Below are 27,997 nucleotides of genomic sequence, written 5' to 3'. Positions count from 1 at the left end.
TTAGATAAAAAGCATATTAAAAAGCTATGAGGATTTCCAACTTTTTTTCTTAATACTCGTATTTATTCTTAACCATATGTCCTTTATCTAAGTAACTTTTATTGGCTATTTTGGGCTTTTCTTCTATTTTAATGGGTCATTTGATCACCTTTTACTGTGGGAAATAGGAAACTTCATTTAATTTTTTTTTTGTTGAAGATATAGTCGTACATATAAAAGGTAGTAATTATTTGGTTATACTATCTCGAAGGTCGTTATTATTTTAATGTCGTATTAATAGACATCTTTATGGGGATTGTAAATTTGTAAATAAAACTAAAGAAAGTTTGATTAAATAGAAACCGCTTTAATAATGGAAATGCATATTTTTTTTTTAATATATGAACAACCATAACAGTCGAAGTCAAATAAGTGAAACGCTAAAAATACATCTAATTGGTTTCACTTATCCGTAATTTACAGTTTAGCGTAGTTCGGATAAATGAAATAAGTTTTCAGTTAAGCGTTATAAGCACGAGTGCAAGCGAATTTTCACGTCAACGTAGTTAGCAACTACACATGAAATAATCTGATTTGAAACAGAGCAATTCTAAGCGGAGTTTTTGTTATATTCAAAGACAATCATAAGTCATATATCCAAATATCCGCATTTAATTGATGACGCGAATTTTTAAAAATCCCAAATAGTTTCACATAGAAATAACGTTTTAACTTATGCGGTTTCAGTTTTTTATAAAAACGGAATCCGGGGTGTAAATACATTTACAGTTAAGCGGTATTTTTAGTTAAGCGGTATTTTCAGTTAAGCGGTATTTTCAGTTAAGCGGCATTTTCAGTTAAGCGGTATTTTCAGTTAAGCGAATTTCTCTTAAACGAATACAATAGCATTGAATAACACCTAATATAAATGGTTTTTGCCGTCAAGTTTCACTTAAGCGGGATTTTCCACTTAAGCGATTACAGTTACGCAGTTTCGACTGTCTATGAAATCAAAATAAACAAGTAAGACCATGCTAAGTTCGGCCGGGCCGAATCTTATATACCCTCCACCATGGATCGCATTTGTCGAGCTCTTGCCACGGTATCTCTTTTTAGCCAAACAAAGGATAAAAGAAAAGAATTGCTATGTTATTGGAACAATACTAAGTTATGGTTCATTTGGGCCACAATTGTACTGAATATTGAAGACCATAGTAGAAGTCATTGTGGAAAATTTAAGCAAAATCTAGTAAGAATTGCGCACTTTAGGAACTGAAGAAGTAAAAAGGGAGATTGGTTTATAGGGGAGCTGCATTAGGCTATAAACCAATTCATGCCATTTTCGACACAAATGTTAAAGGTCATGAGAGAAGCCTTGGTACAAAATTTCAGCTAAATCGGATAGGAATTGCTCTCTGCAGAGGCTCAAGAAGTCAAGACCCCCGATCGGTTTATATGGCAGCTATATCAGGTTATGGACCGATTTGAACTATTCTAAGCAGAGTTGTTGAAAGTCATAACAAATCACCTCATGCAAATTTTCAGCTAAATCGGATAATAATTGCGTCCTCTAGAGGCTCAAGAAGTCAAGACCCCTGATCGATTTATATGGCAGCTATATCAGGTTATGGGCCGATGTGAACCATTCTTAGCACAGTTGTTGAAAGTCATAACAAATCACCTCATGCAAAATTTCAGCCAAATCGGATAGGAATTGCTCCCTGTAGAGGCTCAAGAAGTCAAGACCCCCGATCGGTTTATATGGCAGCTATATCAGGTTATTGACCGATTTGAACTATTCTAAGCACAGGTTTTGAAATCATAGCAAATCACCTCATGCAAAATTTCGGCCAAATCTGATAGGAATTGCGCCCTCTAGAGGCTCAAGAAGTCAAAACCCCAGATCGATTTATATGACAGCTATATCAGGTTATAGACCGATTTGAACTATAATTGGCACAGTTGTTGGAAGTCAAAACTAAACAACTCATGCAAAATTTCAGCCAAATCTGATAGGAATTGCGCCCTCTAGAGGCTCAAGAAGTCAAAACCCCAGATCGGTTTATATGACAGCTATATCAGGTTATAGACCGATTTGAACTATAATTGGCACAGTTGTTGGAAGTCATAACTAAACACGTCTTGCAATATATCAGCCAAATCGGGTAGGAATTGCTCCCTGTAGAGGCTCAAGAAGTCAAGACCCCCGATCGGTTTATATGGCAGCTATATCAGGATATGGACCGATTTGAACCATTCTTAAAACAGTTGTTGTTGAAAGTCATTACAACACACCTCATGCAAAATTTCAGCCAAATCGGATAATAATTGCGTCCTCTAGTGGGTCAAGAATTCAAGAGCCCAGGTAGGTTTATATGACATCTATATCAGGTTATGAACCGATTTTAACCATTCTTGACACAGTTGTTGGAAAACACCACGTGCAAAATTTCAGTCAAATCAGACGAGAATTAAGCCCTCCAGAGGCTCAAGAATTCAAGACCTTTGATTGGTATATATGACAGCTATATCAAAACGTGGACCGATATAGCCCATTTACAGTCCAAACTGACCTACACTTATAAGAAGTATTTGTGCAAAATTTCATGCGTCTAGCTTTACTCATGACTACATGACTAGATCTACTAAAAATGCCATGACGATCAAGAAAATATATACTTTATGGGGTCTTAGACGAATATTTCGAGTAGTTACAAACAGAATGACGAAAGTAGTATACCCTCATCCTATGATGGAGGGTATAAAGGGATGATTATCTATGGTGGTTTTCTAACAAGTTTTTACTTGTTGTACCCACCACCGAAGGATGGGGGCATATTCATTTTGTCATTCCGTTTGCAACACATCGAAATATCCATTTCCGACCCTACAAAACTATATATATTCTGGATCAGCGTAAAACTCTAAGACGATCTAGACATGTCCGTCCGTCTGTCTGTTGAAATCACGCTACAGTCTTCGAAAATAGAGATATTGAGCTGAAACTTTACACAGATTCTTTTTTTGTCCATAAGTAGGTTAAGTTCGAAGATGGGCTATATCGGATGTTATCTTGATATAGCCCCCATATAGACCGATCGGCCGATTTAGGGTCTTAGGCCCATAAAAGCCATATTTATTATCCGATTTTGCTGAAATTTGGGACAGTGAGTTGTGTTAGGCCCTTCAACATTCTTCTTCAATTTGGTCCAAATCCGTTCAGATTTGGATATAGCTGCCATATGGACCGATCCTCCGATTTAGGGTCTTAGGCCCATACAAGCCTCATTTATTATCCGATTTTGCTGAAATTTGGGGTAGTGAGTTGTTTTAAGCCTTTCGATATCCTCCGACAGTTTGGACCAGATCGGTTCAGATTTGGATATAGCTGCCATATAGACCGACCCTCCGATTTAAGGTCTTAGGCCCATAAAAGTCACATTTATTATCCGATTTTGCTGAAATTTGAGACAGTGAGTTGCGTTAGGCTCTTCGGCGTCCTCCTTCAATGCGGCCCAGATTGGTGCAGATTTTGATATAGCTGTCATATAGACCGATCCTCCGATTTAAGGTCTTAGGCCCATAAGACACATTTATTACCCGATTTTGCTGAAATTTGAGACAGTGAGTTGTGTAGGGCCCTTCCACATCCTTCGGCAATTTGGCCCAGATCGGTCCAGATTTGGATATAGCTGCCATATAGACCGACCCTCCGATTTAGGGTCTTAGGCCCATAAAAGTCACATTTATTATCCGATTTTGCTGAAATTTGAGACAGTGAGTTGTGTTAGGCTCTTCGGCGTCCTCCTTCAATGCGGCCCAGATCGGTGCAGATTTTGATATAGCTGCCATATAGACCGATTCGCCGATTTAGGGTCTTAGGCCTATAAAAGACACATTTATTATCCGATTTTGCTCAAATTTGGGCAAGTGAGTTGTGCTTGGCCCTTCGAGATCTTTCTTTAATTTGGCCCAGATCGGTCCAGATTTGGTTACCGCTGCCACATAGACCGATCTCTCGATTCAATGTTTTGGGCCCATAAAAGGCGCATTTATTGTCCGATGTAGCCGAAATTTGGGACAGAGAGTTAAGTTCAGCCCCTCCACATATTTTTGCAATTTGGTTTAGATCGATCAAGATTTGCATATAGCTGCCATATAGACCGATATCTCGATTTAAAGTCTTGGCCCCAAAAAAGGCGCATTTATAATCCGATTTCACTGAAATTTGACACAGTGGCCTATGTTAGGCTCTTCGACATCCATGTTGTATATGGTTCAGATCGGTTTATTTTTAGATATAGCTACTAAAAAGACCAATATTTTGTTATGCACAATTGTAAAAGGACTTGTACTTATTAGTATTTGGTCCAAATTGGATCATATTTCGATATAGCTGTTATGGGACATAAGGTGTGCAATTTTCACCGGATTTTGAAGAAAGGTGGCTTTGGCTACCCGCGGTGGTGGGTATCCAAAGTTCGGCCCGGCCGAACTTAACGCCTTTTTACTTGTTTGTATTTTGTTTTAATTTATTTTTGTTTATTTTATTTTAATATTTTATTTTATTTTATTTTATTTTATTTTATTTTATTTTATTTTATTTTATTTTATTTTATTTTATAGTATTTTATTTTATTTTATTGTATTTTATTTTTTTTTTTATTTTATTTTATTTTATTTTATTTTATTTTATTTTATTTTATTTTATTTGATTTGATTTTATTTGATTTGATTTTATTTTATTTTATTTTATTTTATTTTATATTATTTTATTTTATTTTATTTTATTTTATTTTATTTTATTTTATTTTATTTTATTTTATTTTATTTTATTTTATTTTATTTTATTTTATTTTATTTTATTTTATTTTATTTTATTTTATTTTATTTTATTTTATTTTATTTTATTTTATTTTATTTTATTTTATTTTATTTTATTTTATTTTATTTTATTTTATTTTATTTTATTTTGTTTTATTTTATTTTATTTTTTATTAATTTTAATATATTTTTTTAACCATTTTTTCATATTTTTAATTTTATTGTCCTCACTTTTTTATTTATTTTTTTTTTTTTTTGTTTTCCACTAAAAACACATTTTTCAAATAAACATATAGTCGAGTTTTATTTTAAGTATCAACCACATTTTTTATATTTCTCTTTGAGATACAATTCTAACAACATGTTGAGAAAATTGACCCTTCCCAAAAAATAAAACCAATAAAATTCCCATTTAAATACACCATAAAAATACATAAAAATCCATAACAAATGATTTGAAAAAAAATCTCTATTACGAAATTTAATCAATGGAAATTCAAAAATCGGAACCATCATAAAAGAGATGTAACCAGTACCTGGCCTTTCCAAAAAAAAAAACTTTTTTGAAAACCACTGTCATTCCCTCATTCATTCTTATCTTCAACTCCAATGACTTCCCTACACTTGTTAGTCATAAAGCATTTATGATTGAGTTTGTGGACTATGCTTTGCTATGCCTTCTTTATTTGTCCAACATTAATGACTTTTTGAGAACACACATACACACATAGAAACCTTTAAGTAACCATAAAACCAAATAATAGGAGGACTTTCGAAACCAAAACAGGACGCAGTTCAATTTTCCTAGTGGTTGACGAAAGCCCTTGCAATTGATGATGGGCGAAGGCAAAAGGAAAAACAAACAAAAATTCTAATCGGTTTGAAACACACTCCACCATTTGTGAGGGGAGATGTTGAGATACCAAACTTCCTTTTTTTTTGGGGGGGGCGGAGATGTTAAGGCACCTAACCTCCATTACCTGTATGCTCAGAAACTGAAAATTCCCTTTTTGTTAGTTTTTTCTTTTGTTTTTTGATGAAGTGCTCAATGCTTTACTTACTTTTACATTCATTGGCATCTGTGTCGGTGGCACGTCCCCATGGTCGATCAAAGTAGAACGGTTTGCATCTCTCACATTCCGGGCCGGCAGTGTTGTGTTTGCACGAGCAAGTCATTGTCAGTTTGGCACTAATCGAAAGGCCATTGCTGCTGGAGGATGAGGAGGAGCGTATAACATTGCCATCATCATCGAAGGAGTCGGCACCAGTGCCTATGCCACCACCATTGTCATTGTCGTCATGGCTGAAGAGATTAGCCTCATTAGAACTCACTACGCCAATACATTCCGAGGCATGACCATTACATTTGCAACGTCCTCCAACGGCAAAATCCGAGACAGCATAATGCTGGGAAATGGCCAACAAATCACGTATCGAAGGCGATGATAATGAGGAAGTAGACGAGGAGGGCTTATCAGACGACAAAGTGGAAGTGGATTTCTGTTGATATTTGTTGGAGGTTGCCACAATTTGGGGCTTATTGGTGGTCGAGGTGGTGGTGGTGCTGGTGGTTAGGCTACTGCTGCTGCTGCTGCTGGTTGTGTTGTTTGCAGACAAAGGACTGCCCAGGGCCAAGTTGGCCGCCTTGGCCTTGTAGTGCTTCTCATAGGCCAAGGACTTTTGTTTGTTGCTAATGCGCTTGCTTTTCAGCGGTGTTATATTGATGCCATCATTGGCATAGTCCATATCCAGATCATCATCCAGCTCCAAGTGTTTTTTGGGCTCGGCATAGTCCTCCATGTCATCATCATAGTTGACACTGTCATTGTCATGTATGTTGTAGTCGTCATACTCATCCTCAGCATCCTCGCCCTCATCATCGTCCTCCTCATCTTCCTCTTGGCTGGAGGACATTTCATCACTGAAACTATTGGCATCGGCGGCTTTTGAGTCGGCCTTCAAATGGGCATTCAGCAGCTCTTTGGGCAGTTCCAGACGATGAAAGACCACTCGAATGTCGGTGGCAGTAACCCAATCCTGCAAGACCAAAGAAGCATCCAAATCATTGGCCGAGGGACGACCCTCCAGGGTGTTAAAGGCAAAACGATTGGTGTTGCCATCATGATGGGAGTTCATGCAACGAGCCTCCTGCTCATTGAATTTGCTTATCTTGGCTCGATCGGGCCGGCCATAGAACTTCTGGCATTGGGAGCTGTAGAACTGGAAGGGCTGCCAGGTTTGCCCATAGTCGGAGCTCTTATAAATGGCCATGGAATCGGGCTTGGGCGATTTGGGGCAAAACGATAGACTCACATAGGTCAGCTCGTACTTCTTGCCCAGCGACAAAGTCAGGGTGACATTGTCTGGAGGAGCCGAATCGGGATCTGAGGGCACTGGCACCGTGCTCGATCTCCAACAGGTGACATTATTGGGATTATTCAAATCGGTCAAGGAGGAGGCGGGAAAGCGCATATCGGGCCTGGAGTTGTCACAGGTCTTGCACTCCTCCAAGGTGCCATCGCGTTTCAGTTCACAATAGCGTTCGCTTTGATGGGTGCCACAAGTGGAGGAGGCCACCACCGGATTACCATAGGCCGCATTGACAAAGCTGGGCAAACATTTGCGAGGCTTGCCCTCAAAATAGCAAGGATCATTGTTATTCGATGATGAGGAGGATTTGGCCCCGGCCAAAGAGCCAGCCAGGCTGAGTAACAGCAGAGAGGCCAATAGCAGAGAAGACATGTTTTCCATTTAGTCGTTGTTTGGTAGAAGAGGGTGTAGTTGGCAGTTGGAAATTAATTAAAAGTTTTCGCGTCTAAAACACGTGCACGTGCTTGCAACACCAAAGGGCTCAAACACCTTTTTGCGTTATGGGGGGCCCCCAATTGTCAGTGGTGTTTTCAATTTTTTGTTATTTGTGGTTGATTATAAATTTTCTTTTTTTTCGGGGGAGGGAAGTGATTTTTTTTCAATTTTCTCTTTTTTTACTTTTGTTTAACACTTGGTTTTCCCCTTACAATTTTCCAAAAAAAAAAAAACAAAACTTGCACTAGATTTTCATTTTCATAAAATTAACACTAATTTGCTTGGTTTTTGTTTCATTCGTTTCGTTAAGGCTGGAGTGGAAAAAATTCCAGGGCTTTGTTGACACTGAGTGGGGCTGCTGTGCGGGGTCTTTGGACCTTTGGTTCCGCCTTCGCCACTGCCGTTATGCACCAGCAAAACTTGACACACCGTAAAACACGCTCGCTAGTCGCGGCAGCAATGGAGTGGGGGTGGGGGGGTTTGTTTATTCAGCGAATGCAAGTGCCGTAAAACCGGTAAACCCAGCCAGCAAGCGAATGGGATGAGAGACGCTTTATGCCAATTTGCATATGTTTAACGCTGAGGGGCCTTAGAGTTGTGGGACCACAAGGCAGAACAAAGCCTAAGAAGCAGACTCAATGACTGGCTGGCTGTTCGACTGTTTACGCTGTAGCGGTTTTCAATTGAAAAACTCCGATAAAGAAAACAAACACTTGACTTGGTGTTAGCCCCACATCATATTAATGGAGCATCAATTTTCCAACAAACCCAAGCCACAAGGTGTTGCAGCAACACCAAAGCTGCAGCTAGGCAAAGCAGTCTCTAAGTCTGGCCCGCAAAATTTCTCACACGCGACAATGATGGTTAGATTCGTTGTGTTTTTTTTCTGAATTCTTGTCAAGTCACCAAACACACTTGAAATAATTTTTCACTTTAATTTTCCGAAAAGAAATTTTTCAAAATTTTTTCTTAGTGCTTCAACACTTTTTGTTTTTATTTGTGTTTTGGGGCTTTTTTGTTTTTTTTTGGTTAAACGAAGTTAACTTCTATCATTTCCGGCCAGCATCCGTGGTTGCCATCATTGCATGCTTAAGCATCAAATGCTGCCGTTATTCTGTGCCACATCAAGCGTATGCTAGCAAATAATAACCATTGAATTATCCACAACACTTTAAACTAAACTCATACACCGTGATATATGCGACTCATACTCCAGGCTAATATCCTGCAAGTGTTGAATTTGTGTTGCCGCACTCCCACACTCTCTCTCTCGCTCGCTCTTGCCCATGCACAAAATCCACCACACTTCCTTCCGCACAAGCACTGGCAAGGATGATGATGATAATAATAATAAGGCTTATTTAACACACCACTACTAATATCTTCCTTCCTTCCGTTGTTTGTATTTCGTTTCGCTTTTAGTTTACCGCACAATAATACCGTTATAATTCGTAGATACTTCGTTCGTACACCATCATACTTCGTCGTTAAGGCCGGCAAAATCAAAACCTTTGGTGGGTGCTCTGTTAAACTCTTGGTTTTAATGCGCAGCACTCATCTAACGTTCGTTCGTCTCTCACTCACGCACTCAGATAGCAAAACACCGATTCGGCTAAATTAAACAACAACACGTTTCGTTAGAAGGAGGCCTTCGGTTTTCTTACACCAACCGTACGTTGTTTACCAAACGAGAGCTCAATTAATACTGATGCTACAATGCTATTTTCCAACACTAGTGTGGTGGTAAAACGCAGAACTCGTCCAGCAACGGCAACACTCATCTCTCAATAAACCCCTTGTCATTAAATGCTCAACAGCTATGCTCTCTTAAAAATAAACAAACCAAAGGTTGCCGATGCTATGCTCATTACCCATAGAGAGAGAGAGAGAGAAAGAGGCAGCCAGCCAAAACAAATTTTTGTTTTGTTTACATTTTTTTTTTGTTTTGTTTTGTTTACCCCACCACCAACAAGAGACAGCCTCAAACAACGAGTAGCATCCAATTGTTTGGGGGCCTGTTGTGTATGCGTATGTTGTCGTTGTTGTTTTTCCACCTACAAGACAAAACACCATCTCCCCATTAAACAGAACACAGGTTGTGTGGTGGTGAGTTAACTTGAAGTGGGTGATGATGTTACGCTCTCTTCTAGAATTTCTCTTTGAATGAAATCCCCAACACACTCTTGCCTTAAATGTGGATGATGTTAAGGCCCCAACATGAATTCCACACATGTTAAACTAAGCTATATGTTAGGGTTATGGCAAAATGTTAACTTTACTATGTAGTAATTTTATGTTAATCTACTGTATATGGGGGTTTGATGCTGTTGTCAACGCTGAAGCAAATAATTGGAGTACAATAATCGAACAAACCACAAACCCAGCGAATTTGTATTAGCTTAAGTCTTGGTAGAATTTTGATGGAGCACACAGTGTCACATTTGTGGCATTCAACAAGTCGGATAGACAACTGCTATTTCGAAAAGAAAATGCGGATGAACTAAAGGAAAAGCCATTTTAAGAGAGGTTAATGTTATGTTGGATTGGGAAAATAAAAAAGAAAAACTATAGGCAACGTTTATTTGGGCTAGGTTAAAATTGGTGGCAAATTTTCATTTCAAAAGGAGCCCTCCCAACTTTAATGCAAGTAACTCGACACTGAAGTAAACTTAAAGGAACAAAGGTTTGTGCTGGTCCGTGGGATACAAAACTCCCTTGTGAAATAACCTAGTCAATACCAAATGGGTATCAAATTAAAAGTACTGAGGTTTGAATCACGAATATCTTATATATAAAATTCAATTTGTGTTTGTTTGTTCCGTATAGACTCAAAAACGGCTGAACCGATTGCTTGGCAATTTTCTCCTGAAATTTTCGGGAGGGACCTATCGGGACAATATGGGATTCAAATGAAAGGTATGCAAGAGTAGAGTACGCATTTCATAATAAAAGTTGGGTCCAAGTAGCTTGGGGCCGTCCCAGCCCCAAAAACCCCTTAAAATAGGTTTATTTGGCCATCATGACAATATGGGACTCAAATGAAAGGTATTCGAGAGTAGATTACGAATATGGTCACGAAGTAGGAATAGGTGAAATAATTTGTTGATAACGAAAGGAGGCGAACCCTCCCCCGTTACCCCAAAGACACCTCCCAAAATCAAAAGAGGACCGATAACGACAATATGGGTATCAAATGAAACGTATGCGGCATTAGATAACGAATCTGGCATACAAATTCATGTCGAAGTATAGGGGGTCACCCCACCACCACAAAAACGCCCAAAATGGGCACATTAGCCAATCATGGATATACGGAACTCGGTTTGTTTGTTCCGTATAGACGGAAAAATGGCAGAACCGATTTTCTCGAAATTTTCGCATATTGTGTAGGTTGGTCTGAGAGGAAACATAGGTTATATAATTTTTGCGTATCAGAAGGGGGATGCAAAAAACACAACCCAAAATCAAAAGTTGACCGACCGGGACAATATAGGTATCAAATGAAAGGTATTGAATAGTAGAATACGAATATGGTATTCATTTGAGCCTAAGTACCCAACGGGCAGCTCCAACCCCAAAACTCCTCCAAACAGACATATTGGACGTTCGTTGCAATATGGGGCTCAAATGAAAATAAATTCGGGAGTAGATTTCGAAACTGGCAAAGAAAATCAAATCGAAGTATAGGGGGTCACGCCACCCCTTAAGCACGTCATTAAACCCATAATGACTATATGAGACTTGGCTGAACCGAATTTCTTAAAAAATTTTCATAGATTGTGTACGTTTCTCTGGAAGGAAACATAGCCTATATAAATTTAGATGTCCACCCCTCTACCCCAAAAAACAATCAAGGTATCAAATTAAAGGTATTGGAGATCAGAAAAGGAACATGGTATTAAAAATTTGGGTCCAAGTACCTAGCTCTCCAACCCGAAAACTCTTCTAAACAGATATATTCGAAGTTCATATCAATATGGGACTCAAATGAAAAGTATTAGGCAGTAGATTACAAATATGGCATAAAACATTCGGTCCATGTAATGGGAGGTCGCCCACCCCCAAATACCCCCAAATGGGCATATTAGCCGACCATGGCTATATGGGATTACATAAAAGGTATTTGGGAGTAGATTCCGAATATGACATTAAAATTTGCGTTCAAGTTTAGGTGGCGCGTTTTCTCCTGAAGATACGTCAAATGGGGTTTTTGACCCATTATGTATTTGTATTTAAGAGTAGAAATCGAATTTGATATCCATTTTTAAAGCCAAGTGTTTAGGGGGTGCTTTAGGGCGTACCCCAACTAAAGCACCCCCTAAACTGAACTTCATTTGGCAGAAAGAAAGAATTTGATATCTATTTTCAGTGCAAAGTGCCGGTGGCCGCCCCAGCCCTAAAACACCCTCCAAACCGTTTATATTTACCGCCCATGGCAATATGTGGCTCAAATTAAAGGTATTTGGAAGTCTTGCACGAATTTGATATCCATATTTGAGTCGAAATGTCTGAGGTGCCATCCCTCCCCTAAAAAGCACTTCTCATTACCCTATTTTTTAGAAACACCAGGACAAACCTCTTCACACATCAATGAGTGCTTTCCAATTCAAGTTTAAACTCAATGCTAAGGGACCTTTTTTTATAGCCGAATCCGAACGGAGACCTGCAGTGCGATACCTCTTTGGGGAAAATGTTTTAAATGACCGTGCATGGCATTGTACCTCGCAGATGTTGCCAACCACCGCCTTGTCCGTTGTTCTCGCCAGGATTCGAACGCGTTCAGCGTCATAGACTAGAATGGCACGAATTCGATATCCGCATTTAGGACGAAGTGTCCCCATTCTAAAAAGATATTAGAGTGTTAAAGAAGACGCAGCGAAGCGGGCCCGGTTCGTCTAGTGCAAAAATAAAAACTAATTTAAAAACTTGACTCAAAAAGGCCCATCCTTGTCTGAGCATGTCATTACACCTGCGGAATGGAGGGACTCAAAAGCCATTTTCATTCCGAAAGCAGGAAAACCCTACCCGATGGCAAAAGATTTTCGTAATATTAGTCTGTCATCCTGAAGACTCTTGAGGGGGTGATAGAAACATATCTTCGGGCAAAGATGCCTAAAGATCGACTGTCGCGGAAGCAGCAAGCATATAGTAAAGGCAAATCTACTGAAACAGCCCTTCACGACCTAGTCGGCTACATAGAGGGTTCCCTCTATGTCAAGAAATATACAATGGTAATTTCTTGATATTGAAGGTGCTTTTAATAACGTAACCGTAACCGACGTCAATCATGAAGGAGTTGGAGTTTTTAGACATCAACTCTTCCGTAAAAAAGTTTAATAGTAATACTTACTAAATGATGCATTACAGCAGGCCTGGAATCTGTGGATCTAAAAAAATGGGTCAGCAGAGTAACACCTCAAGGAGGAGTACTGTCTCCTCTATTTTGGAATATAGCCATTAACAATATATTATTGTCTCTGGAAGAAAAAGGTGTAAAAGTGTGCTGATGACGTGGCTATTGCGGTAATGGGTAAGTATCCCAGTACTCTAAGAGATATGCTTCCTCTACGTGCAACAGTGGGCTACCGAAACTGGTCTAGGTGTAAATCCGTGCAAGACAGAAGTAGTTATTTTCAGCAGGAGGGTGGCCTGGCGTTGATTGTGAGTCCCATGTTGGAGCGGCTATGTTTGTCTTAGCCCGTGAGGGCTGCCCTGTCCTGTTTGTGTTTGTGTATATCGTCCTGATGTATGTTGTTTTGGTGCATACTTTCGTATGCTGGCTTTAGGTCGGCTTAAGGCGATTCCTTTTTTCCAGGGGTTTGGGGTTCAACTGGTAGTAGTCTTTGTAGGCTACGAAGTCTAACCGGAGACTTTAATCTGGTACCACGGTGGTCAGGAGCTCCTGGAACTTCGGTTCCAGCCTGACAATGCTGAGGCCCTAGTGAGGAGCAACGTGGTGTCTGTGGTTTGCACCCAAATCGCGGGTAGAGCATAAGCTCGGCGTCGAGTTACGTTTTCAACAGGGTGCCATGACTCATAGATCAGAAGGAGTTTTAGGTAGTTCTTCGCTCCTAACCAAAGAGGTGAACACGTGCAACTACCTGGGATCAAATTAGTACTCATGTGTGAATTACCGCATGTGGGGGCGTTGGTAGACGCATTGTATTCACCCTTGGGCCTCGCAGGTTCGGGCCGTAATGGCAGACATCTGCATTACACACGATATTGGTGGCACCTGTCCCTTTAGGTGGTGCTTCGCTCCTAACCAAAGAGGTGAACACGTTCAAATACGTGGGATCAAATTGGTACTCATGGGTGAATTACCACTTGTGGGGGCGTTGGTAGACGCAGTGTATTCACCCTTGGGCCTCGCAGGTTCTGGCCGTTATGACAGACATCTGCGTTACGCACGACATTCGTGGCACCTGTCTCCTTGGGAGCAGAGAACGTTCCATTTACAGAAAGCGCAACATAACTGGATGTTTTGATGGATAGGAAACTGAACTTCAAATACAACATTTCGAAAAGGGCAAGAAAGGCCACTCTTACCCTATACACCTGCGAAAGAGCCATTGGCAAAAGTTGGGTGTTTAAACCGCGTGTCATGCATTGGGTATATACTTGAGTTGTCAAACCCACAACGCTATATGGTGTTGTGGTCTGGCGGACGGCATTTCAAAAGTCCGCCGGATCCAAACCATGGCTTGTTCGTGCATCACAGCCGCACTGAAAACGACATCATCTGATGCACTGAATTTAATGCTACATCTAATGCCTCTGAACATTGTAGCTAGACAAATTGCTGCGACCAGTGCCGTGAGGCTAAGGGAGCTTTGCCTTTGGTCATGTGACTGTGGACACTATGTTGCCCTTGATACAATGTCCGATGTACCAGGCATTGTGGATTACACCCTGCATGACCCGCTTTTTGATATAAAGTACTGTACCACTATTCCTAGCCACGGTAGCGCAGAGGTTAGCACGTCCGCCTATGACGCTGGACGCCTGGGTTCGAATCCAGGCGATACCATCAGAAAAACTTTTCAGCGGTGGTTTTCCCCTGCTAATACTGGCAACATTTGTGCGGTACTATGCCATGTAAAACTTCTCTCCAAAGAGGTGTCGCACTGCGGCGGACTTGGCTATAAAAAGGAGGCCCCTTATCATTGAGCTTAAACTTGAATCGGACTGTACTAATTGATATGTGAGAAGTTTACCCCTGTTCTTTAGTGGAATGTTCATGCGGATGGTTCCAAACTAGACGACCAGGTGGGCTTTGGGGTGTACTCTAAAGATCTAGAACTGGTCATATCGAAAAGGTTACCCGACCACTGCAGTGTGTATTAACCAGAGAGCAATTAAGGAAGTTATGGAATGGCTGGCTAAGATATAATGTCATTACGACGATTGGCATAAATATCTCCTCACAAAAATCGGCCTTGACTGTCGCAGATCTCTCAAAATTCACATATTCTGGGTGCCGGGACACAGAGATATCCCAAGGAATTGTAAAGCGGACGAGCTTGCAAGACCAGAAACTACCCTACACATTCCAGGGACACTGGAATCTGTGGGTATGCCTCTAGCGACATGTAAGCTAAGTTTTCAGGACCAGGCCCGAAGAACAGCGAATGATAGATGGTCACAAAGAGGGGGTTGTAAGCATTCCAAACCTATGTGGCCTAATGTAGACTTCAAGAGGTCTACTGCTCTGCTGTCATTGGCTAGAACAGACGTCTCAGTCATTGTGTCCGTCATGAAAGGTTACTGTCTAATCGGAAAACATGCTGACAGACTGAAGGTTGCCAGCAACAACTTTTGCAGAAGCTGTGAGGACGCCTTCTGACTGCTAGTGCGGGACACGCACACAGCTCCACTTCCACTTTAGGTTCTCATTGCTTTGAGAACCTGTCTGATTAAGCGGATGTCAACATTCGCAAGTTATTGGGCTTTTTAAAACGATCTGGATGGTTGAACGGTAGGAACTAGAAGGAATCTTCCTTCCTGTGCTCCTGTGATATGACAATGGACGAAAACGTCTAAGTGAGTCTGATGGCAGACTGCCACGTAAACCTAACCTAACCTATACTCGTACACAAGACAAAGTTTCTTGCTTTTGACTCGTAGCAATATTCAAGTAAAATGACATGTCAGACATCAGTATAGATGTTGTGAATGTTGCTGTAAATATAGCTGCTAAATGTGGCACAGGTTGGGGATATATCGTCTGCTATTTTAGATGTATATTGTCTACTAATATTTCAGTTTGGATAGGGGCTTTTGAGAGAAACTTTTTCAGTAGCATACCCATGCCTAGCTTTTTTAAGAGTATTTTGCTTTGTTATTTTTTAAATAGAAACGTGGCAATTTATAGTCTATAGGTGGACAATATCCTGCGCAAAATTTATTCTTAGTTCACTTGCTTTCAAAATGGTATGCAACTCATTAGGAAATTATCTATGATATTGAGGAGAATATGATTTCCGGAAAGTTATTTGTTGTGCATGCCATTACATACAAATGCAAAAGTGAGAAGAAAATCCCCCTGTTTCATAAAAATTCCCATGCACACCCAAAAAAATTTTTATTATATTTTACAATGTACCAAATGTAAAATGTCAACAAAAAGAAAAAAATCAGTACCTTCCTCATTCAAAGGCAAAAAAATGGACCGCAACAACAATGGAAAAAGTCAAGCATATGTAACATTTCAAACAAATGACCGTCATCAAGAGATTGACCCAATTTCGGAGTGAGTGACCCAGAACTTAATAAAGAATATAAAGTAAATGCATAAATAAAATAAAAAAAAAAAACATGTACATGCATACATCAAAAGACAACAAAGGGGAGTCCCAAAGACAAATGCGAAAGGGGTCACGGAGAAAACAAAATCCAAAGACCACCACACACATGTGACATTGCTACACTCTTAAGTGTTGGGTCTTGTTGGGACCAAGTCCAAAAATCAACATAAATCACTGCAGACTATCACAGCACAAGGAGAGATAATCAGAAATATGAGCCAATTTCAAATTCACACCAATCCACATGCCACCTCCACCTTGATGTGAGCAACAAATAACACAACCCTTCACTTTTTGTTTATGGTATCACAAGGAATAAAAAAAAAAGAATATCATGAAATCTTGCAACATCCGTGGAAGGTGAAGGTGGTGTGGTTGCGGCAGGCGATTCAAGTGACGCCGGAAAGAAAAAAACTAAAACACTTTTACTCACAATGCCTTCCAATGGCTGGCAAGAAGAGCAGCAGGCGGGCATTATATCCCGCCAAGCGACATGGCACCCATCCATTCATGATCACAAGTGCTATGTTTCCGTGTCCCTCTGTTGAATGGGCTCACGCTTGTTGAATGTTTTACTTTCGCCGAAAGGTTGACTTCTTTCTTTGCATTTCTAAAATCTACTTAAAATCATAAGTCATAAATTCACACATGTATCTTGAAGTAATGGGGTGGATTGTCATGGAATACAACTCAGGCAGGAAGACCACTCACAAAGGCTTACTGATTTTTTTTCCAGTTTCTATAGACTTTGTCTCTCGGCAAAAAAGGATTTCTGTGCCTAAGATGATCGGATGGAAATTGTGGCCTTTATTTTGTACACAAAATTACATAGACAGACGTGGCATAAAGACAGCCGGACAGACAGACAGATATACAAACAGGGAGGCGGACAAACAGACATACAAACAGGCAGACAGACGGATTTAGCAAAATCGAATCAATCGGAAAAAAAAAATAATCAAAAAATTACATAGACAGACAGACATAAAGACAGCCGGACAGACAGACATATAAACAGAGAGACGGACAAACAGACGGACTAAGCGAATTTGAATCAGAAAGTTATTCTGGGCCGGTAACTATTCTTATCAAAGGGTTTATCTCTCTTCCTTCTGGAAGTAACCAACAAATGCACAAAGTTATAACACCCTGTCCAACTGCAGTGGTGTAGGGTGTAAATAAGGGCTGAATCGATTTTCTTAAAATTTTCGTCGATGGTTTAGAATGGTTCTGTTCTGTGGATAAACTGGGCATATAAAAATTTGATACCAAATAGTAGGGAATCACCACTGCCATGATATTCGCCCATAATAATCACCCTCCCCTAAAAGTCACCCAAAATGATATAAAGTCTGATCAGGGTAATACTGGTCTCAATTGAGAGGTATACCTGAAGTAGAGTAAAAAAGTAAGAGCTAAGGTCGGCCGGGCAGAATCTTATATACCCTCCACCATGGATCGCATGTGTCGAGTACTTTGCGCGACATCTCTTTTTAGGCAAACAAAGAATAATGAATAAGGACGGGGGAGAAGAAGAGGGAGGAGAAGCTATATCAAGTTATAGTCCGATTCGGGGCTCGGGAAGCAAAATCGTGAGATCGGTTTATATGGACGCTGTATCAAGCTATAGATCGATTCAAACCATACTGCACACGTAGATGGAAGGCCATGGAAGAAGCAGTTTTACAAAATTTCTGCCAAATCGGATAAGAATTGCGCTCTCTAGAGGCTCCAGAAGTCAAAATCCCAGATCGGTTTATATGGCAGCTATATCAGGTTATGATCCGATTTGCGCCATACTAAGCGCAGTTGTTGAAAGTCACAACAAAACACCTCATGCTAAATTACAGCCAAATCGGATGAGAATTGCGCCCTCTAGCGGCTCAAGAAGTCAAGGCTCCAGATCGGTATGACAGCTATATCAGGTTATAGACCGATTTGCGCAATACTAAGCACAGTTGTTGGAAGTCATAACAAAACACCTCATGCTAAATTACAGCCAAATCGGATGAGAATTGCGCCCTCTAGAGGCTCAAGAAGTCAAAATCCCAGATCGGCTAATATGGCAGCTATATCAGGTTATGATCTGATTTGCGCCATACTAAGCACAGTTGTTGGAAGTGATACCAAAATATTACGTGCAAATCGGATAAGAATTGCGCCCTCTAGAAGCTGAAGAAGTCAAGATCGGTTTATATGGGAGCTGTATCAAGCTATAGATCGATTCAGATCATATTGGACACGTATGTTGAAGATCATGGGAGAAGCAGTTGCACAAGAGTTCTGTCAAATCGGATGAGAATTGCGCCCTCTAGAGGCTCAAGAAGTCAAGATTCCAGATCGGTTTATGTGGCAGTTATATCAGGTTATAGACCGATTTGCGCCATACATAACACAGTTGTTGGAAGTCATAACAAAACATCTCATGCTAAATTACAGCCAAATCGGATGATGATTGCGCCCCCAAGAGGCTCAAGGAGTCAAAATCCAAGATCGGTTTATATATCTGATTTGCGCCATACTAAGCACAGTTGTTGGAAGTGATACCAAAATATTACGTACAAATCGGATAAGAATTGCGCCCTCTAAAAGCTGAAGAAGTCAAGATCAGTTTATATGGGAGCTGTATCAAGCTATAGATCGATTCAGACCATATTGGACACGTATGTTGAAGTTCATGGGAGAAGCAGTTGCACAAAATTTCTGTCAAATCGGATGAGAATTGCGCCCTCTAGCGGCTCAAGAAGTCAAGACTACAGATCGGTATGACAGCTATATCAGGTTATAGACCGATTTGAGCCATACATAACACAGTTGTTGGAAGTCATAACAAAACACCTCATGCTAAGTTTCAGACAAATCTCATAGGAATTGCGCCCTCTATTGGCTCAAGAAGTCAAGACCCAAGATTGGTTTATATGACAGTTATAGCAGATTATTAACCGATTTGAACCAAACTTGGCACAGTAGTTGGAAGTTATAAAAAAACACTTCGTGCAAAATTTCAGTCAAATCGGACGAGAATTGCGCCCTCTAGAGGCTCAAGAAGTCAAGATCCAAGATGGGTTTATATGGCAGTTATATCAGGTTATGGACCGATTCGAACCATACTTGGCACAGTTGTTAGATATCATAACGAAATACTTCGTGCTAAATTTCATTCAAATCGGATTAGAATTGCGCCCTCTAGAGGCTCAAGAAGTCAAGACCCAAGATCGGTTTATATGGCAGCTATATCAGGTTATGGACCGATTCGAACCATACTTGGCACAGTTGTTAGATATCATAACGAAACACTTCTGCTAAATTTCATTAAAATCGGATAAGAATTGCGCCCTCTTGAGGTTCAAGAAGTCAAGATCCAAGATCGGTTTATATGACAGCTATCCCAAATTATGAACCGATTTCAATCAAACTTGGCACAGTAGTTGGAAGTGATACCAAAGCACTACTTGCATAATTTCAGTCAAATCGGACGAGAATTGTTCCCTCTAGAGGCTCAAGAATTCAAAACCCAAGATCGATTTATATGGCAGCTATATCAAAACATGGACCGATTTGGCCCATTAACAATCCCAACCGACCCAAAGTATTTGTGCAAAATTTTAAGCGGCTAGCTTCACTCCTTCGAAAGTTAGCGTGCTTTCGACAGACAGGAGGACGGACATGGCTAGATCGATCTAAAATGACATGACGATCAAGAATATATATACTCTATGGGGTCTCAGACGCATATTTCGTAGTGTTACAAACAGAATGACGAAATTAGTATACTCCCATCCTATGGTGGAGAGTATAAAAAAAAAATCAAAACTTACATATAGGCCTATCGCAACTGTATGTATGGTACTTAAATAAAATGTCTTTGAAAGTTAAGTACGAATATTACGGAGTACGTGTCTGGGGTCCTCCCAAACGGTCATGCCCAAAAAGAAGGACCGGTTTACGCACGACTTTGTGAGTAATGTACTTACTTTACTTTAATTAGCTATGACAGAACATTTATCTCATTAGCTGAACTCAAAATAGCGTTCAAATCGCCTCGATATTCTGTTCTCTTCCCAAAACCTCTGATATTAAGTTTCGAGAAGTATTTTACCACTTGATCTTTCCATCGGGCTTTTGGTCGTCCCGGTTTGCGTGTATCACATTGCCTTCAAAAGACTTTTTCGATGAAGCTTCTTCATTCATTCTGACAAAATGACCTACCAACGAAATCATGACATTTCGATACGTTCAATTATGTTAACATCGCCACACAGCTCATACAGTTCCCGGTCCATACGACGCTGATATTCTCCATCAATGGTCCATAAAGTTTACGAAGAATCTTTCTCTCAAACACTCCAAGCCTCAGAGCCATATAACAACACGGACGCCGATATTCTCCATCAATGCCAACTGGTCCATTAAGTTTACGAAGAATCTTTCTCTCAAACACTCCAAGCCTCAGAGCCATATAACAACACGGACGCCGATATTCTCCATCAATGCCAACTGGTCCATGAAGTTTACGAAGAATCTTTCTCTCAAACACTCCAAGCCTCAGAGCCATATAACAACACGGACGCCGATATTCTCCATCAATGCCAACTGGTCCATGAAGTTTACGAAGAATCTTTCTCTCAAACACTCCATTGTCTATCGAGAGATGGCATTAGTTCGAAACTGCTGCAAATTGGCAATATTATTTTTCGCTTTATTTCAAAACTGATGCCATTAGTTTCGGTCGCGGTGTTACCGAGGTATATACATATACATATATATCTCAAAGTTGTGGTTCCAAACTTTCTCCATTTTTATACCCACCACCATAGGATGGAGGGATACTTATCTTACTCCTTGATATATTCGTCTAAGATCCCATAAAGTTTATATATTCTTGATCATCTCCAGGTTCTGAGACGGTCTAGCCATGTCCGTCCGTCTGTCGAAATCACGATAGTGGTCGAACGCGTAAAGCTAGCCGAAATTCTGAAATTGAAATTCTGAACAGATACACACTATTGATGTAGGTCGTTGGGGATTGCAAATGGGCCATATCGGTTAAGATATAGATAGAGCTGCAACATAAACCGATTTCCCGATTTGACATCTTGAGCCCTTACAAGCCGCAATTTTTGTCCATTTTGGCGGAAATGTAGCATGAAGTGTTAAATTACGACTTCCAACAACTGTGCCAAGTACGGTTCAAATTGGTCTATAATCTGATACAGCTTCCATATATACCCATCTCCCGATTTGACTTCTTGAGCCCCAACAAGCAGCAATTTTTGTCCGATTTTGCGGAAATGTAGCATGAAGTGTTTAATTATGACTTCTAACAACTGTACCAAGTACGGTTTAAATCGGTCTATAACCAGATTAGCTATCATATAAACCGATCTCCCGATTTGACTTCTTGAGTCCTTAAAAACCGCAATTTTGTCCATATTGGCTGAAATTTTTGATGCGATGTTCTGTTACGCCTTCCAAAAATTTTGCTAATTATGGTCCTAATCAGTCTATAACCTGATATAGCTCCCACATAAACCGGTCTCTCGATCAATCCTAGAAGCTTTAATTTTTGTTTGGTTTGACAAAAGTTTGGTATGTAGAATAAAATTATGCCCATCAACTAAATCTATTTTGTTTCCATTTTTAGCAGAATCCATGGTGATGGGTTCCCAAGAGACGGCCCGTCCGAACTTAGCACACTTTTACTTGCAGCCACTGCAGCTATGAGACTTAGGGCGATGGGAGAATGCATTGAGGATGGGAACACCTCATATCATCGAGGTATAATCGACACGACGATAGGAAACCTATAAGGAAGGGAAGAGGTTTCCGATCGGATACCTGAGATAAACCTTGAAGTTGAGTGCGAGGCACTGCTGCCATCGGCACAGTCGTAGATTGACGGAACCCTAGTACTGTCATTTGCAAGACCCTGTTACACGGATGGATCAAAGCTATAGGACACAGTGGGCCTGGGGGTTTACATTGAGAACCCAGGAACTGAGATCTATTTTAGACGGCCTGACCAAAATACGGTCCTGCAGGCGGAGATCCGGGCGATCACGGAATGCGTGAAGTGGTGTGGTGCCAATGCGAAGACTTCAAGTGTGAACATCTTTACCGACAGTAAAATTGCCATAAGGGCAATAACAACCAGGACGGTAAGGTCACGAACAGTCTTACAGTGTAAGAAGGAGATCAACGCCTTCTATGAGGGAGGCAAATCCGCATCATTTGGGTGTCGGCCATAACAAAGTAAGGGGAAAGAAAGAGCAGACGATTTGGCGGTGAAGGCTAGAGGACTACCGTCAATAAACTTGGTTAACCCGAAAGACTTTCGGGTCGACGAAGTCCGAGTTAAGGGACTCGGCGACGAATGCACATGCAACATTGTGGAACAGCGAAACGGTCGGTAAGACGGCGAAAATCCTATGGGGGGATCCAGTTGGTGAGAAGACGTGGCTATTACTGAAACGAAGTAAGAAGGAGGCTAGTATAGCTATTGGTATCATAACGAGACACATAGGACTATGAGCTCACTTATGTGAAATCGGTGCGGCAAGTGATAGCATGTGTAGGGCATGCGGGGAAGATGAGGAGACATTGGAGCACTTCATTTGTCATTGCCCGGCTTTTGCGTCCAACAGATACCGGCACATAGGTGGAGCCACAATATCAGACATGAACCAACTTAGGGAAGTGGTAGTGCAAACAATTAAGGATTTTGTAAGTAGCACCGAGTTCCTTACTAAAAATTTTCTTTTTAGAGATTACTTTAAAGTTTTTACAGCGCACAACAAGCCGATTGCAGGCTTAGGTGTATGTGGCATAGGGCGGATTAATATCTGCATCCTCTTTTCAACCTAACCTATCTCTTTTTTTTTTGAGGACTGTAACGTGAAATCGACAGACAGACGGACATGACTAACTCGTTTTAGAATTTTACGACGACCACGAATGTCTTACATCAAACTAAAAGTATTCTTTGATTTATTAACCACTTACCCGTACAAACAGCAGATTCGGACATATTCGTTCTAAAAAGAAATAGGAAAAAAATCTTTGTATAAAAATTCATAAATACCAAAAAAAAAAGACTAAAAATTCTTATTTACTACTAGCTGATGGTACACTGCTGAGATTTATTTTACAATGTAAGGAACAAATATTTCTCTCGAATATTTTTATACCCTCCACCATAGGATGGGAGTATACTAATTTCGTCATTCTGTTTGTAACTACTCGAAATATTCGTCTGAGACCCCATGAAGTATTGTATGTCGATCTAGCCATGTCCGTCCGTCCGTCTGTCTGTTGAAAGCATGCTAACTTCCGAAGGAGTAAAGCTAGCCGGTTGAAATTTAGCACAAATACTTTTTATTAGTGTAGGTCGGTTGGGATTGTAAATGGGCCACATCGGTCCATGTTTTGGTATAGCTGCAATAGAAACCGATCTTGGATCTTGACTTCTTGAGCCTCTACAGGGCGCAATTCAAATCCGATTGGAACGAAATTTTGCACGACGTGTTTCGCAATGACTTCTATCAACTGTGCCAAGATAGGTTCAAATTGGTCAATAACCTGATATAGTTGCCATATAAACCGATCTTGGGCCTTGACTTCTTGAGCCTCTAGAGGGCGCAATTCTTATCCGATTGGAACGAAAATTTGCACTACGTGTTTCGCAATGACTTCTAACAACTGTGCCAAGTATGGTTCAAATCGGTCCATAACCTGATATAGCTGCCATATAAACCGATCGGGGGTCTTGAATTCTTGAGCCACTAGACGGCGCAATTCTTATCCGATTGAAATGAAATTTTGCACGACGTGTTTCGCTATAACTTCTAACAATTGTGCCAAGATAGGTTCAAATCGGTCAATAACCTGATATAGCTGCCATATAAACCGATCTTGGGTCTAGACTTCTTGAGCTTCTAGAATGCGCAATATCTATCAGATTTGGCTGAAATTTTGCATGACGTATTTATTTATGACTTTCAACCACTGTGCTAAATAAGGTTCAAGTCGGTTCATAATCTGATATAGCTGCCATATAAACCGATCTGGGATCTTGACTTCTTGAGCCTCTAGAGGTCGCAATTATTATCCGATTTGTCTGAAATTTTATACCACGGATCCTCACATGACCATCACCATATGTGTTTATTATGGTCTGAATCGATCTATAGCCTGATACAGTTCCCATATAAAGCGATCCCTCTATTTTACTTCTAGAGCCCCCAAAGGGCGCATTTGTTATTCGAATTGGCTGACATTTTACACAGGTCTCCACAACATATAATTTAATTGTGGTCCGAACCGAACCATATCTTGATATTGTCTAAAAGCAGAGCAAATCTTTTCTTTTATCCTTTTTTAGCCTAAAAAGAGATGCCGGGAAAAGAACTCGACAAATGCGATCCACGGTGGAGGGTATATAAGATTCGGCCCGGCCGAACTTTGCACGCTTATACTTCTTTATGTTCCTAAGTTACAAAATATTTACAAAATTGAATAGTATTTCAAAATACCAACGCATTTTCCAAATAATATTGGTTGCCCAAAAAGTAATTGCGGATTTTTTAAAAGAAAGTAAATGCATTTTTAATAAAACTTAGAATGAACTTTAATCAAATATACTTTTTTTACACTTTTTTTCTAAAGCAAGTTAAAAGTAGCAGCTGATAACTGACAGAAGAAAGAATGCAATTACAGAGTCACAAGCTGCGAAAAAATTTGTCAACGCCGACTATATGAAAAATCCGCAATTACTTTTTGGGCAACCCAAAATTTCGATTTTGCATAACAATCTGGAATCTACTCATCACCACCTCCCGGTTAACCTGGTCCTCCAACATCCTCTAGACTATTGTTTCAAGCGAATCGTTGCCATCCGCTGTTAGCAATTCCTTGCGTCTTTCGACTCAACGTTTACAGCGGAAAAAAAGTGTTCTACATCACCTGAAATTTCCTGCGCCTTATAAATGCACGTGCTAAAAGATCATTTGCCTATGGTGTCCTTTCGTATGGCCTGTAAATGTTCCGTTTAAATCTCTCTCTCTCTCTCTCTCTCTCTCTCTCTCTACCCTCTGGGCATTACACCTCACGGTGTCCAATCTGGCCCGCTCTATGGCCTCCAGGTCTATCGGAACCAATCCAGCAATTACGAGGGCTGCAGGCTTCCCCACTATGTGGTAGGATGTTATGGCCCAAAGGCGGCCATCCTCTGTACTTAGAACAGGGATTTCGCTCGGCATGCTTTCTGAAATGTATGGTTCCATATTTCATCCCCACTCAAGAGGATGTCATTGCAGGTCTCCATTAAGAGTCTAGGCCTGCTCGGGAGAGGCCCGACCCTGTTTGACATTATCCGACATAATTTTACCGTTATCTTCTCAATCTTTGTTGTTGCATGCCGGATTTGCTCTGCATAGATTAGCTTTGTACCTAAGCGGATCCTTTGATATTCCACCGATATTTTGGTCTTCACATGTATGTCGTCTATGCGCATATCTCCACTCCATCTCCACTGAGATATTTCTACTCGTTAGGAGTAGCAATTTCGTCCTCTGCTTCGCATGTCGCAAGACGTGGGAGTCTGACCAGTCCTTCGCCCTAATTCCATGATTTGAGCCCTGCGCTTTCCGTGTTTCTTACCGTGATGACTACAATGATCTCGTCAGCATATATCACTGGAGAGGTTTGGTCTGGCTTTCTGTTCGCAGTATTCCATTATAACTGGCATTCCAAAGGACCAATCCACTCCTTATGTGACCTTATATTCATTTGCTCCACTTTGAGAGTTAGAAAGTCTCTGGCGCCCAACGCAATGAGGGCAAGTTCACCTGCACAACAATAACATGAAGTTGCTTACACCCACCCACCCTAATAAACATGCATTTTTCTCACCGAGATGAGGAAATGATAAGAACTGAGGCTTCAAAAAAGAAAATGTGCCAACATCAATAAAGACACTGGCGCAGATATCTCCAAAGTCTGATAGCCAAAACGCAAGAATTTATCCAGAGGAGGAAACTGTGAATTTCGAGGAGGTCCGTACAGATAATGGCGATACTGAGTACCGGATTTTACTACAGTGAGAGTGAATTGTAATGTGGAAAAAATTAAGCAAATAAAACCTTTTTTTTTATTTTTACTTTCCAGAGTTTGTTGTAAACGAGCTGCACTGTTTATCTGGCCATCAGAATATAAAAGTCCAGCAACAATTGAAAGAAAAATCACAAGTGAGTAAAGTCGGTAAGTCAGTCAGTCAGTCAGTTAGCAAACACACATAGCTCGTCATCATCATCAGGGAGATGAAAATGGAAATGGATATGAAAATGAACACGAAAAAGGTTTTCACAGTAAATACTGTTTGTTGGCTTGGAGTATCATTCATTTTTTGCTGTTTTCCCTTTCGTCATTGTTCTTGTCGTGGCACAAATGGAAAATAGTGCGTGTGCCACCGCATCACATGTAAGTATTTTAGCGTCTAAAGAGGTGCCGCATCGTGCCGCTTTACAACAGTCCATGCAACGCCGCTGAACAACGGATGTCGGACGACCTATGATGATGATGATGATGAACTACACGATTTTTCAGTCTTAAAGTCATGCAACGAAGAAGCGCTGAAGTTAAAACTGAAATATGATTGCCGGAATGGGAGAGCTACAAGAAAAAACATTTGAATAGTTCAACATTCAATGGATAGCTTCTTTCAGGTCTTACACTCTTATTGTAAAATCTCATGTTCTTCATTTGTAGGTTTTTTATTTCATCTGATGTTTGTTTGTTTGTCCATTGCTGGATAGTAATACTGTATAAGTGGCATAAAGACATGTATGGTCTAGATCGCGTATAATGCATGCGTGCCAGCAAAATGCGATTATTATGGCAGCAGCAACAGCATCCCTGTTAGTTTTGAATTGTTCATAGACTTGAGCTGGAACTGATTCGATCATTTGGAGGTAGACAACCAAATAATGCAACAACGGTACAGTGGAGACGTGGGTGCTATTATTTGCATTCGAAAAAGAGCTACCTCTACCTCTACATAGATATGCCGGATATGTCCATGAGGTCTTTGGGGGACAATAGGCTACAGTGTGTGTACAGAGATAATGGGAGACTTCCAAGATTTAATCTTCATCATTACAAAACTGTTTACAGAAATTCACACTTGGAGTTTGGGAGTAAAGACAAAGGGGCTTACATTAAATTACGAAAAAAAAACGAATAGTGAAGGTTATTCATAAATAAGACCTTGTAAATTTCAATTTACCTGAAATTGTATAAAATTTAAACATTGACCCCATTGACTTTGTCATTGCTGAAAAATTCTTTAGCGCAATGAAGATGTAACGGTAATGGCCCTAGAAAGAACAGGTAAACCATTACCTCAATGTACCCACCGTAAGAGGAGAACAACTGTCTCACACAAATGGTCCAGACCATGGTCAGGTGATATGAAATCAAGGGGTAAAACCTCACCACAATCCGTGGGGTAGCACGGATACGAACCACAGAGGTGAATTACTTTTTGATTTGATTTTGTCCAAGAATTTGGTTATCTACAACAGAGA

The 27,997-nt window shown here is 40.4% G+C and overlaps 1 protein-coding gene across 1 annotated transcript in view; it reads right to left on the bottom strand.

Annotated features, from left to right (window-relative positions):
• LOC106080990 (netrin-B) overlaps positions 1-7,808 on the bottom strand; it is a 581,740-nt gene extending 573,932 nt beyond the window's left edge. Inside the window, exon 1 of the mRNA XM_013242649.2 lies at positions 5,865-7,808. Within this exon, the coding sequence (XP_013098103.2) occupies positions 5,865-7,554 (1,690 nt within the window). The 5' untranslated portion in view covers positions 7,555-7,808. The remainder of the gene's footprint in view (positions 1-5,864) is intronic.
• Positions 7,809-27,997: the final 20,189 nt, after the last annotated feature.

This window comes from Stomoxys calcitrans, chromosome 4, assembly GCF_963082655.1.
Source record: "Stomoxys calcitrans chromosome 4, idStoCalc2.1, whole genome shotgun sequence".
NCBI classification, from domain to species: domain Eukaryota; kingdom Metazoa; phylum Arthropoda; class Insecta; order Diptera; family Muscidae; genus Stomoxys; species Stomoxys calcitrans.
This window is presented reverse-complemented; position numbering and strand designations above follow the sequence as displayed.